This window comes from Cebus imitator, unplaced genomic scaffold (genome assembly GCF_001604975.1).
Source record: "Cebus imitator isolate Cc_AM_T3 unplaced genomic scaffold, Cebus_imitator-1.0 Scaffold288, whole genome shotgun sequence".
NCBI lineage: Eukaryota > Metazoa > Chordata > Mammalia > Primates > Cebidae > Cebus > Cebus imitator.
In genome coordinates this window covers 957,543-970,935 of record NW_016107603.1, presented here as the reverse complement: position 1 = coordinate 970,935, position 13,393 = coordinate 957,543, and the positions used below count along the sequence as shown (strand labels likewise).

The following is a 13,393-nucleotide window of genomic DNA, read 5'->3' as shown; positions in this document are numbered from 1 at the left end:
GTCCAAAGCCCCTCACTCCTACCCCTGCCTAGGAGGTGGTTAACAGGCATAAAAGGTCTTGACAGCCTCCTTTCGGGGCCATGGGTTGGAGAGACCTGAGTCCTCCGTGGCTGCTAGCAATAAAGACCCTGCAATTTGGCATACTTTTTTCTTGTTGTTGACTTTCTATGCCCGCTCTGGTACAACACATGTTTGTAAGATTCTCCGATGTTGTGCTCTGTAGCTACAATATGTTCATTCTCATTGAATGTTGTGTTCCATTTTATGAATATACCTACATATACCTACATTTATAGATATCTGGGGTATTTCCAGTTGGCACTGCTACTAGGCTTTGGCTTTTAGTATCCTTGTATATGTACTCTGGTATACCTGTGCATGAATTTCTTGAAAGGAGTGATTCTCACACTTTTTAGCCTCAGAATCTTTTTTTAAAAAAATGTTTTAAAGACAGGATCTGGTTTTGTCACCCATACTGAAGTGCAGTGGTGTGATCATAGCTCACTATAGCCTCAAACTCCTAGGTTCAGTCGATCCTCCTGCCTTAGCCTTGCAAGTAGCTGGGACTACAGGTATGTGCCACCATGGCCAGCTAATTTTTAAAACTTATTATAGAGACAAGTTATCACTATGTGTCCCAGGCTGGTCTTAAATGCCTGGGCTCAAGGGATCTTCCCACCTCAGCCTCCTAAAATGCTAAGATTATAGGCGTCAGCCACCATGCTCAGCTGGGCCTCAGAATCATAAAAATTGAAGATTAAATAAAAGTTTTAAAGTTAAAAAATTTCCAGTAAAGGTTATCAAGATCTGACACATTCTAAAATATTTGATAATTCATTTAAAGTAAACAATAATCCTATTACACATTGCATTAGTTTCCTGAGGATCTCATTACAAATTAGCACAAATATGATGGCTTGAAACAACAGAAATTTTTTTCTCTTAGAGCTGTAGAGCCCAGAAGTCTGCAAGTAAGATATTGCCAAGATTGATTCCTTCTGGAAGCTCTGAAGGAGAAGCTGTTCCAAGCCATTCTCCTAGTTTCCCATAGCTATGGGCAAACTTTGGTGTTCCTTGACTTGCGAACATTATCATTCCAATCTGTGTCTTTGTCTTCAATATGCCATATATGCCATTCCCCTTCCCCCACCTTGTCCCCTGTATCTCTGTGTCTGTGCATCTCAAATCTGCCCTCCTTTCTCTTATAATGTGTATTAGTCCATGTTCATATTGCTATGAAGAAATACTCAAGACTAGGTAATACATAAAGAAAAATAAGTTAAACGAGTTCACAGTTCCATGTGTCTGGGGAGGCCTCACAATCATGGTGGAAGGTGAAGTAGGAACAAAAGCACATCTTACATGTCAGCAGGCAAGAGAGCGTGTTCAGGGGAACTGCCCTTTACAAAACCATCAGATTTCCTGCAGCTAACAGGTAGTCTCTCTTATAGTGCATTATATACATTTTCTCATGCATTATGAACACTAACAATGTTTTACGGGAAACACAAATGAATGGGGAAAACCTGCCCCCATGAGTCAATGATCTCCTACCGGGTCCCTCTCATGATACATGGGATTACGGGAACTACAATAAAAGCATCAGATCTCATAAGACTTATTCACTATCATGAGAACAGCATGCGAAAAACCTGCCCCAAGGATTCCATTACTTCCCACCAGGTCTTATCCCCATTACACCTGGTGATAAGAACTACAAGATGAGATTCAGGTGGAGACACAGCCAAATCATACCATAAGGATACACCAGTCTTTAGATTTGGGGCCCACTCTAAATCCCAGGAAGACCTCATCTTGAGGTCCTTAACTTAATTACATCTGCAAAAGCTCTATTTCCAAATAAAATCATATTCACAGGGGTGGAGGGTTTGAGACTTGGACATATATTTTTTAGGGGGACACAATTCAATTCACTGCACACATTTACATAAATACATCTTTTAATAAAAACATTTTCCAAATAAAAATTCAGCAAGGAATTTTTAAATAAATCTTTCATATCTAGATTTGTAGAAGAAGCTGAGTGCTCATTTCCTTTGATACTCAATCTGTTATGTTGTTTGGTTGAAATACATAATGAAAATCCAGCTTCACACAGATCATTACATTCCCTCTGAAAGGGTTTCAAGAGGCCTCTCAGGGTCTTCAGGGCAACAATTGAGAACCACTGCTCTAAACATACACTCTATAAGTATATGTAAAGTGGAGTTTGCAGGTTATGGCTATATTCCAGGCTACACACACACACACACACACACACACACACACACACACATATATATACACACACTGTATATACGTGTGTGTTCTGTGTGTGTATATATATTCTACTTTTATTAGATAATGTCACATTGTTTTCCAACTTGATTGGTCAATTTACATTAGCAGTGTATAAGAGGTTTTATTGCTCTATAATTTGATCAATATCTGTTATTGTTACTCTTAAAATTTTTGCCTGTCTAGTGGTATGTAATGTATTGCATTGTAATTTTATTCATTCTTTTTTTTGTTTGTACAGCCACTTTATGTATGAAGAAACTGAGGCTTATTTAAAAGACCAATGTTACTTGTCCCAGGTCACAGAATTAGTAAACAGAACCCATGTTTCTATTTTCGCATTCAGCCTTCTTACCCCTCACTAACACAAATAATGCTTCTGTTTCTGACCCAATTCTCAGGAAGGCTCAACCTCCCCCAGATCCCCTCCCAATAACTAAGGAATTTGGCTACAAATCTTCTCCTTTTATTTCTCCACTGTGGAGGCTTTGGGCACTACAGGCGGCTGGAGGAATGCACAGCAGCCCTGCATCCCCCTCCCTTCATGCACCACTACTCACCCACCCTCCTCTCACCCTCTTCACTCCTCTGCCTGCTTCCTATTTGCCTCTATTTCCTTTTCATAAAACCCTCTACTGACTAAAGCCTCATCCAATCATTTATTTAAAAAAGAATATCTAATTCGTGTTTATAGTGCATGAGAAAATGTATAATGCACCATAAGAATCACCACCTGATTACCTATTAATACGATTATTTCTTAAGCACTTCAATACAAACCAGTGGTGTGATTATAGGCAGTTACTCAATGTTTTTGATCCTCAATTTTCTCATCAGTGAAATAAGCATGACAATATCTACCTTATGAGGTTGTCTGAAGCATGGAATGACATAATATGTGCAATGTGCTTAGCACAGTGCTTGGTGATAAGGCGTACTCTAAGATGTTTAATTTAACAAAAGTTCATGTAGAACTTGCTATATACCAACCACTTCTAGGTATTTGCAAATACTGGAACTTTGGAATAATTCTCTGTAGTAGGTGTTATTATTATCTCCATTCTACAAATACAGACTGAGGCAGACAGTTTAAGCACGTGGCCGGTAGTCACACAGCCAGTACGTGGCAAAGCAGGGGTTAAGCACTCCTGCCGTTTGCTCTTAGAATTCGCGCTCCTTGCCCGGTTGCTTCCACCAAATAGTTATTATTGTTTATGAGAAAACTCCGCAAATTGCAAAACGCTCTACCACCAAAGATTAGCACCCTAGGGCAAAATGAGGCCTTTACCACTCCCTCGATGTTCCCCAAGCCCTAAGTTCCCAGTGGACGTTGCAGTGAGCCCAGATCGCGCCACTGCACTCCAGCCTGGGAGACAGGATGAGATCTGTCTCAAACAAACAAAAACAAAAAGTAAGTGGAGCGTAGTTACCTCCGCCAACCGCCAGTATCCACCGCGGCCGCCACGCCCCCTCTCCTCGCCTCGCCCCTCTCCGCCCACGCCCCTCGTCACAGGAAGCCGCAGAGGCCGAGCCAACGCTTCCCGGGCTTCCACGTACGCACTCCAAACGCCTCGCCCCGGAGGAGAACACATCCGGGTCACTAGAGCCGGTATCTCAGGCTCCGCCCCTTCCCCCTCCCCAACAAGGGCTAATCCCCACTTCCGACGATCTCGGGCCTTTTCCGCTTCTCTTTTCCCTCCTCAGGTGCGCCCCTCTGAGCCCCTCGCAGGAAGCCGGCGGCTCGCTCTGATCCCGAATCTCCCCGAGGGGCGGACCTGCTCTGCGGTGTATCTTTGCTGGGCGTCCTGCGCTGAGGCCTGCCGCGCGCGGTGAGTCCGCGCAGACCTGACCTCGAGTCTCGCAGCTCGGTTGAGGCCGCCGCCGCCTTCTCGGGATGCAGCGGCCGGGGTCCGCGTTGCGCTGGGCTGCCGCCGCGGGCCGTTGGGGCTGCAGGCTGCTTGTGCTGCTGCTGCTGGTGCCGAGACCCGGCGGCGCCTCTGAGATCACCTTCGAGCTTCCTGACAACGCCAAGCAGTGCTTCTACGAGGACATCGCTCAGGGCACCAAGTGCACCCTGGAGTTCCAGGTATCAGGGGCCTAGCAGTTCCTGGGCCCCAGCAGTTCCTGGGCCCCAACTCGCGGCTCCAGGGTTGGGGCTGTTAACTTGAGGGGATGGCCCTTTCCTGTCCGTGTTTCCCGGTTATGGGGCTAAAAATCGCTTCTAGGTAGCGGATGCCCAGAATTTGACTTTCCTCTTCCAAACCTTGAGCGAGAGATGTTAAGTCCAGATGTAAAATGTATGAATTTCAGAAATGCTGCTTCTAGCCTTTCTTTGCATTCTCGTTTTTAAGGCCTATTGAAATTTCTCCCTTAAAAGATTCCCTTAAAGAAAATTATTTCTACTCTGTAGTTCCCAGTGTCAATCCCCTACTCTGTAATCCGCACCTCCAATTTAATTGGATTTGAAGTGCTGCCAGTGTCTAACTTCATTGCTTTTCAGTTTTACCAGTATTAGGACTATTGGTTAATGCGGTCCCTGTCATTGGAAGAGCTCCATTACAGGTTGAACGGCCATTTGCCAAGGATGTTGTAGAAAGAATTTCTGTGATAAGTGAGAGTCCCTTTCTGATCTCTGGGATTATATAAAAAAGAAACTTAACAGAATGTGGTTTCTTTAGTTGGTTAGAACAGTCTTTACTGAGTTCCAGTTTTGGTTGCTTGGCACATTTAACATTTGAGTAGCTATTGAATACTAGGTGCTAGTAATACAGAAGTGGTCGAAACAGACAGGGTCACTGCCATCATTCATGATTTCCCTCTCATCCTACTCTTCTTAACCGTTACCTGCTCATTCATCAGAACTGTGCCTTAAGAGCAGTAAATAGGATCCATGAAGGCTTCCTCTGGAAAATTATTTTAAGTTGAACTTTAAAGAATGGGCTGTATATCCCTTGGTAAGGGAGGAGGGGGAATAGCCTGTGGTAGTAGTGAACACAGAATTTGAGGGCCATAGAGAAAGGTTCAGTATGGTTGGGAATAAGGAGCCAGAGCAAGGGGTCGGCAGGGGCAGGCCAGATAGCGTTTTGCAGACCATGTTAAGGATTTGTTTTTCATGAAAGCATGGGAAGCCATCAGAGAGTTTGTAAGCAGTTTAGTGATATGACCAGAGTATTCTTGGTAGCTACATTGATAATAACTTGTGCAGGTAGAGAAGTGGTGGTAAGATGTTGCAGAGTGGATGTGGAAGGCTGATTAGGAGGCTATCGTGGTGGTCCAGACACGAAAATAGTGGCTTAGAGTAGGGTGATAGCAGTGGGGTAAGTGAAAAGTGAAAGGATTGGAGAGAATGTAGTAGGTAGAATCGACAGGACTTGGTGATTATATGGCTATAGTGGGTCAGGGAGGGGAGGCCAAGGATGACCCTTAGGCTTACTTACCTTCATGGATTAGCACCAGGGAACAGAAAAGAAGATAGCAGGAACTGTGATAAAAAGTATAAGCCAATATTTTATTTGTTTGAATTTAATAAGCATTTCCTGGATTTTTATGTGTGCAGACTCAGTGATTAGTGATAAGGATACTACTACAACGACTAACAAATTAGCATCTCTTATGTGTAGACAGTATGCTAAGCATTTCAAGTGTATTCTCAGGGAAGCTCGATATGAAATTGATATAGTTCTTCCTCCTTTTTTACTGATGAAACAGGTTTAGATAGGCTAACCTTGGATAGATCCAAGGGCACAAAACTTAGAAGTTGCTGAATCAGTAATGCAGTCCCAAGTTAAATTCTTAACTTTATTATACTACCTTCCAGAGACTTAGACCTCAGAGAGCTTACATAAACGTATATAGTCATATAACATTAAATGCAACAATAAAGGTATACACTAGGTATAGTGCTGGCAGAAGACAGAAGGATCTTCAGGGGAAATTCAGCTGAGGAGCTGATGTTAGCGCTGAATCTGAAAGATAAATAGGAGTTTCTCTATAAGGCAGCAGTGGAGAGAAGAAAGGGCCCTGGCAGTCATGTTCATGACAGTTCCAGCAGACCTGAAATTAGCCTGAGTTCTATTGCTAACGTTTGTGCATGGCATTGAAATACACTGAATAATAATAGTTTTGTGACTGTAGTTATATATTTATAGTCACAAAACTATTACTAGCTTTAATATAAAGCTGTTATAATAATAGCCTTGTGACTGTGAGTTCAAGGGCTTTGGGGGCAGTTTGTCAACATTATTTATTGATAACAGTGAGATTGATGATTTGCTCTTGGTCTCCGTAAGACAGCACTCCCAACCTAGAGTTCTGCTGTTGAGACTGGCTACATAGTAGGAATATGCCTATGTGACCAACAATGTATTTAAAAATGCAGTCCTGACTCCATTTTGGGTTCCCTGGTTTCAAGGTGTTTTCTTTCCACACCTGGGTGGCTCCAGATCTGAGAGGGTATGTGTCTGGCCACAGACCTAACAGAGGGGAACAAAGGAGCCCACGCCTGACCTTTTCAGACCTCTTGCTGTGAGACAGCCTTTGGCTGTGATGTTTTATGTTATTTTCTTGTAATAAACTGTAGATTTGCAAAAACTGTCACTTTGAGTCCTGTGATTGTTTAGCAAACCCATTGAATTGCCACTGTCAGTGCAGATGTAAAGCAAAGACTTGTTCAGAGAATTTCTGATAATCTGGTATTTTAGGAACATAGAACGAGTAACGGTGTGAATAAAGAGGTTCTAAAGCTACCTGGGAGGAAGAACAGGTGAATAGTGTGTCATTGTTAACAGGCTTAGATTTTTCTGCAGGCCACAGGTAATTATCAAAAGGTTTTAAGTGATTCCTCAATGGGGAATGAGGAAAGATGAGGAGATTGGCACCCCTCCTTCCCAGGAGACATTTGGCATCATATTGGGAGAAGGGTAGCTACCTGCATCTAGTGGGTAAAGACCACATATGCTGCTAAATGTCCCACAGTGCACAGGACAGTACAGGCTCCTACAATACAGAATTAGTCTGCTCAAAATGGGAATAATGCTAAGGTTGAGAAACCCTGAGTTAGGCAGAAGAGATTGGGTAGTGGGAAGACCTTTTAGGAAGTTTTGGCAGTAGTCCTGTCTGGATTGTGGTTTAGGAATGCAGTGAATTTGAGAGGGGCAAAAAGATTGAGAGATTTGTGTGGTCACATGGATAGACAGGAACACTTAGTTTGGGATGATCCTCAGTTTCAATAGTAGGTGATCTAGACAGGTTTAAAGGGATACTATTAAGTGAGATTACTTGTTTTAATGTTTGATGGAAGAGAAGTAGGGTGATGATAAGTTCTGGTCTTATTCAGTTTGTATATATGTGTTTGATGATTCAGAATACAATGGCCAAGTATGAATAACTGAGTACAGCAAAATGAAATTATTATTTTCACCTGGATAAAAAGTGAATCCCTGTCCATTTTGGTGAGGATGGAGATTGGTAAATGCCCAATTAATAAGACAGTTATATCAAAACATTTTATCTTTATACTAACATTTACATATTTTTACAGTTTCCTAAGTGCATAATTATTTTCATTTGATTATCAAAATGACCTGTAACATAGTTCAGCTAGTCATCTTCTCTCTGAAGTGGGAAAAGGTCACACAGGTCACAGATCCTTCTTTTAAGTCCAAAGTTTGAAAACTCCGTTCTACAGACCTAAAATGTCAGTATGCTAACCAAGAGGGTTCAAGGTTGAAAATAATCTTGTGCTACCCAATCACATGGTGGTTGGGAACCCTTCAACCCAATGTCTCTTCCTAATCATGTCTTTCACAAGTGGATACTCTCACTATACTCTCACTCTGTTTCTTCACCTCTCTCCACTCCCTCTTTCTTCCTACTCAGTTCTTTCTCATGTAAGGAAGCCTTTCTCTTTAATCCTTTCCCCCTTTTGTCTCTTACAATATTATCCTGTGACCACAGGAAAAATCTCTCCCTCCTCTGTTTGTACAGCCCAAATGGCTGGAATTGTAACTGATTAAGTATAAGCCCTTGAAAAATAGTTCTACAGTTCTGTTCAGACTCATGTCACCTACCTCCAGCCTTCCTTTCAGTATGTTTCCCCTTAATACAGGCTTTCCAGATAAACAGACTTGTTTGCCTTTACGTTTTTTTTGTTTTTACTTTAATCACAAGTGTTTCAACAACATTTTGTTTAATCAGTTTTGTGTCTCCTGAAAACAAGGTTGTAAATGATTATATACTTTTAGAATAGCCCACTCCATTACTCATCTCATAGTGTAGTTCAAAACAAAATATGTATCAAAGTCCATATATTTGACTATAAAAGAACTTAAGAAACACAACCTACATGTAATTTGGCAGTAAAATGAGCCTAAGTTCTATGATAGACGTATGCATGGAGTGTAATCCTAAAGATTGATCTACCTTATTACTTCACTGTCTGTGTGTGCTTGGATGATGCTAATAGGAAAGTGGGTGAGAAAATTTTCAGAAGGAAAATATTGCAGGCAGTAAAAATAGAGGTTAAGAATATGACTTTGGAGTTCAAGTTCTGCCTGTGCTTCTTACTAGATAAATAGTCTTGAATAGGTCGCTTATTTAACATCAGTTTTTCAATCTGTAAATGGAAGGAAGAAAACTCTCTGGTAGGGTTGCTGGGAGAATTAATTGATACAATAGACCTACATTAATTAGCACAGTTGTCTAGCTAGTTCAAAGTGAATACAAGTTGGAGGAAACTTGTTTAGTTTCTATAAAGTTTATTTGAAGTAAAATCTCCTCCCTACTTCCATCCACTGGTGAAAATCAAAAAATGTAAAATTGTCCGTGATAGTAAGTCCTTTGCTCATTACTTTATTGCCATTTTCACAGGAAATCTGATTAAATCTGATTAATTTTCAAACTTTTCGCAGTGATTTTTTTTTTTTTTTTAATATCTTATAGGTGATTACTGGTGGTCACTATGATGTAGACTGTCGATTAGAAGATCCTGATGGTAAAGTGTTATACAAAGAGATGAAGAAACAGTATGATAGTTTTACCTTCACAGCCTCCAAAAATGGGACATACAAATTTTGCTTCAGCAATGAATTTTCTACTTTTACACATAAAACTGTATATTTTGATTTTCAAGTTGGAGAAGACCCACCTTTGTTTCCTAGTGAGAACCGAGTCAGTGCCCTTACCCAGGTAAATAAAAAATCAATATAATGTTGGTATATTTAAAAGGAGGAAAAAAGCATAATTTAATATCATGCACTAACTGATGAGCATGGAATTTTGCGACTAACAATCTTTAAAATATATCTTATTTGTTACATAGTAGGCATTTCACAGATAACAATTATAGTGAAAAATAATGTGAAAGCTCTTATGAACTTTTAAGTGTAAAGAGAGAAAGAAGCATTAAAATACGAGGAAGTCACTAAGGTAGAAACATCAATAGTAAAAGAAGTTTGGGAAGGCTGAGCAATGTTCCAATCTTCTGAAGCATTTTCTTTAATCCCTGAAGGAACGTTGCTATCATACTCATTAGGCTGGTGTAAGTGGAAGCAAAATAATGCCTAAATTAGTAGATAAATAGTACCACATGATAGCCTTTTTACCATTACTTAGTGTTACTCAAGCTGCTGTTAACAGTAACTTGTGCTGTAACTTTAGGTGGAATAGTGAAGATTAATGGCAAGTCATTTCACAAAACGTTATAAAAGCTAAATTCAGTTTTGTTTTGGAGAAATAGAGGAAGATAGTGTAAAAAATTTAAACCCAATGATCAGCTATTGCTTAGGTGATGAGGACTGTTTTATTTCTAGTTCAAATACAGCAAAATCCAAAATGCTTCAAAATGCAAAACTTTTTTTTAGCTCCAACCTGACGCCACAAGTGGAAAATTATACATCTGACCTCATGACACATTGTTGAGAATATCATATACAGTTGCCTTAAGGCTATATGTATTAGATGTATATGAAACATAATTGAATTTCATGTCTAGACCTGGGTCCCATCACAAAGATATCTCATTATGTATATGTAGACATTCCAAAATCAGAAAAAATCTGAAATTCAAAACATTTCTGGTCCCAAACATTTTGGATAAGGAATACTCAACCTGTGTGGGCTTAGATCATATCTAAAAGTACTCAATTAGGCATGAAAAGGAATTATTTACCACCTATTCGTTAAAACCTTAAACTGGTATTTTAGTGTTCCCAGGTTCTATTTAGTCTCTTGGCCAAAGTCATGGCGAAAGAGGCAGTTTTAAGAATGTGTAAAAGCCTTGATTCGTAAACCTGTAAGAATCAGCAAGATGTATTCAAATACTCTTAATTTTAGAAATGTTCTCTTTATTTTAAAGTCCTGTGTGAAAGACATTTTGCTTTGTAAAATGATGTTTCTTTGGGGTCAGTACCTTAACCTGTATCCATTCCTTCATGAATTTTAACTTATATAAGGCAGCTTATTCTGAAAACCTAAGTGGATAAATATAAGAAATGAATGGTAATAAAGCAGTTAGTATCACACCCTTCTTTATCCATACTACATTTTTTATTTTTCTTAGTCTCATTTTCTTACTTTCAAAAAGCTAATGTCTCATATAATAGGGATATTTATAAAGCAACTTTTCATACTTTAAAATTGAAAATTACCAGCTAGTAAGTTCAGAATAAAATTACTGGCTAGTAACGCAGAACAAACGATGAGAGTTTTACTCTCACCATTTTTTAGCCATTGATATAATGATGGATTTAGAGTAGGCAATAATCACCAGTCACTACTAAAACGATTAAGTAAAAGGCTTGTGGGGAACTTTTTAGTGAGTGGATCAGACTGAATGATCATTCACAAATGGAGACATAACTAGACATTATGTGTCTTGTGATAATATGCAGTAGAAGTACACAACACTGACTACTAGGCATTCCCACCCAGAACATTGCACCTGAATTCCATCAAGTCTCTAGCTCCAAATGCCAATTTACAAGACATACAGAGGATAAAGGAACAGCATGGGAATGTAGTCAGCAAAATCCAGAAAGTGAGAAATGCCACAGGATAGGGGTCCTCTTTCCCCCAACTTTCTTCAGTAAATAGGTGGCAAGGAAGAAAGAAAAAAACAAGGAAGAAAGCCTAAAGATTAACGAAGACTTAGCCAGATGATTGTGTTAACCTTACTTGGATTCTAATTTGAAAACAAATTTTGAGACAATAGGGGAAATTTGAACAGTATTTCCTGACTTTAAGTAACTGTTTTAAATTATTTTATGTGTTATAATACTATTGGGGTTATGTTTTTAAAAAGTGTTATCTTTTAGAAATAAAGTATAAAAGTATTTGTAGCTGCAGTGATAAAAAATCTGGGATTTGCTTTAAAAATAATTGGGGAAAATTCGTGGGGAATGTAGATGATTAGCCATGTCCTAATTGTTATTGACATGGTAGGGGATCATTGTACTTTCTCATTACTTTTGGATATGTATGGAAGTTTTCACTATAAAAGTTTCTTTAAAAATCACATCTCAAAAGTTGTATGGATGCATGTAATTTAATTTCTGTAATTTTCTCTAATCCAGTAGTTCTTAACCCATACCCCATGGACAGGCTTGAAGGAGTTCCTAAACATTCTGCATTTGCATCAACTGCTTGCTTTTATGTTTACTTTGCAGGTGAAGAATCCCTGGGCAACATGTCATTTTGAGAATACAGAGAAAGCAAAGAAATGCTAGAGGCGCATCTCTCTGTAGTTCGTTATCACAAATTAGAAATCATTTTAGCACAGTTTTGCAAAGTTTTCATTCCTAGGGACCCAAACAAAGCAAGGACAACAAAAACATTTGACTCTTCTAATAGGTTATTGCAGTTTGTTTGCCTCCTAATTTCTTACATTTTTAAAAAGCAGTTTTAATAGAGTATTTTAATAATTATTCCTTTCATACTTTGGCAGAACTTTATTAAATGTTACTTTCTAATGTCTGTTTTCCTTAACTAAAATTAAGACAAACTTAGATTTGTTGTAAAAACTTAATACATGGTTTGCTGCATAAAATAATAATAAAACATATATTTTACCACTAGGATTAAGCTTGCAGCAATAGAAAAATATTAAACATAGTATACAAAAAAATTAGTCACTTAACCTTTCTCAAAACAGATGGTATAATAAATGTATAAAAAGGCAAGCTGTTATCAGCTAAAGGCTTACAAACTGATTATACAGTGAAACTGAAACTTGCATCCTGTTGGAAACATACATATTGGTTTAGTTGACTGGCATGAGGGAAAAGGCTGATTTAGCAAATCGATAAATATTTTTAAAAAGTTATTCCTATTCTGATATATCCCTTTCAGATTTAAAAGTTACCTAACGATTTTGATGCTGTGGCTGTTTTAAACATAGTTCAAAGAACTTTGACTCATTCAGCCTTTTATTTTTGTACCAAGTTTTGTTTTTTTTTAATAGGTATTTGGGTTTTGATTTATATTCTCATTACTGGTGAACTTACTGTCATTCTCTTCCTTCTAATTCTTCTTTAAAGAACTTGGGGTGGAAATTCTGTAGTCACCAACCTTAGCTGATAAGTATTTCTGCTATTGTTAGCTTAGTGTTCCATCTGCCACCTTACTGATGTCATGGCTGTGATATCTCAGTTGGGGAAAACAGCTGCTTCATGAGATCTCTAGCCTTAACAGTTGTCCTAGTGAAAATGAGTAGGAGGGTTTCACTGCAAGGACAACTGGCATAAATGTATTGAATGAATGCCAGATTAGTAGCATGCTAATCAAGAGGAATTGAGATCAAATTGGAACCAAAAGCTGAATATGATAGATGAAGTCTACACAAAGTGTCGCACATACTGACTGAAATATTTCTCTTTAGATGGAATCTGCCTGTGTTTCAATTCACGAAGCTCTGAAGTCTGTCATCGATTATCAGACTCATTTCCGTTTAAGAGAAGCTCAAGGCCGAAGCCGAGCAGAGGATCTAAATACAAGAGTGGCCTATTGGTCAGTAGGAGAAGCCCTCATTCTTCTGGTGGTTAGCATAGGGCAGGTATTTCTTTTGAAAAGCTTTTTCTCAGATAAAAGAACCACCACAACT

The 13,393-nt window shown here is 39.0% G+C and overlaps 1 protein-coding gene across 1 annotated transcript in view; it reads left to right on the top strand.

The window, feature by feature from the left end:
* Positions 1-3,809: 3,809 nt before the first annotated feature.
* Positions 3,810-13,393, top strand: part of LOC108285029 (TIR domain-containing adapter molecule 2) — a 44,139-nt gene continuing 34,555 nt past the window's right edge. The window contains exons 1-3 of the mRNA XM_017502023.2: positions 3,810-4,384; positions 9,238-9,483; positions 13,172-13,299. Of these exons, the coding sequence (XP_017357512.2) occupies positions 4,193-4,384; positions 9,238-9,483; positions 13,172-13,299 (566 nt within the window). The 5' untranslated portion in view covers positions 3,810-4,192. The remainder of the gene's footprint in view (positions 4,385-9,237; positions 9,484-13,171; positions 13,300-13,393) is intronic.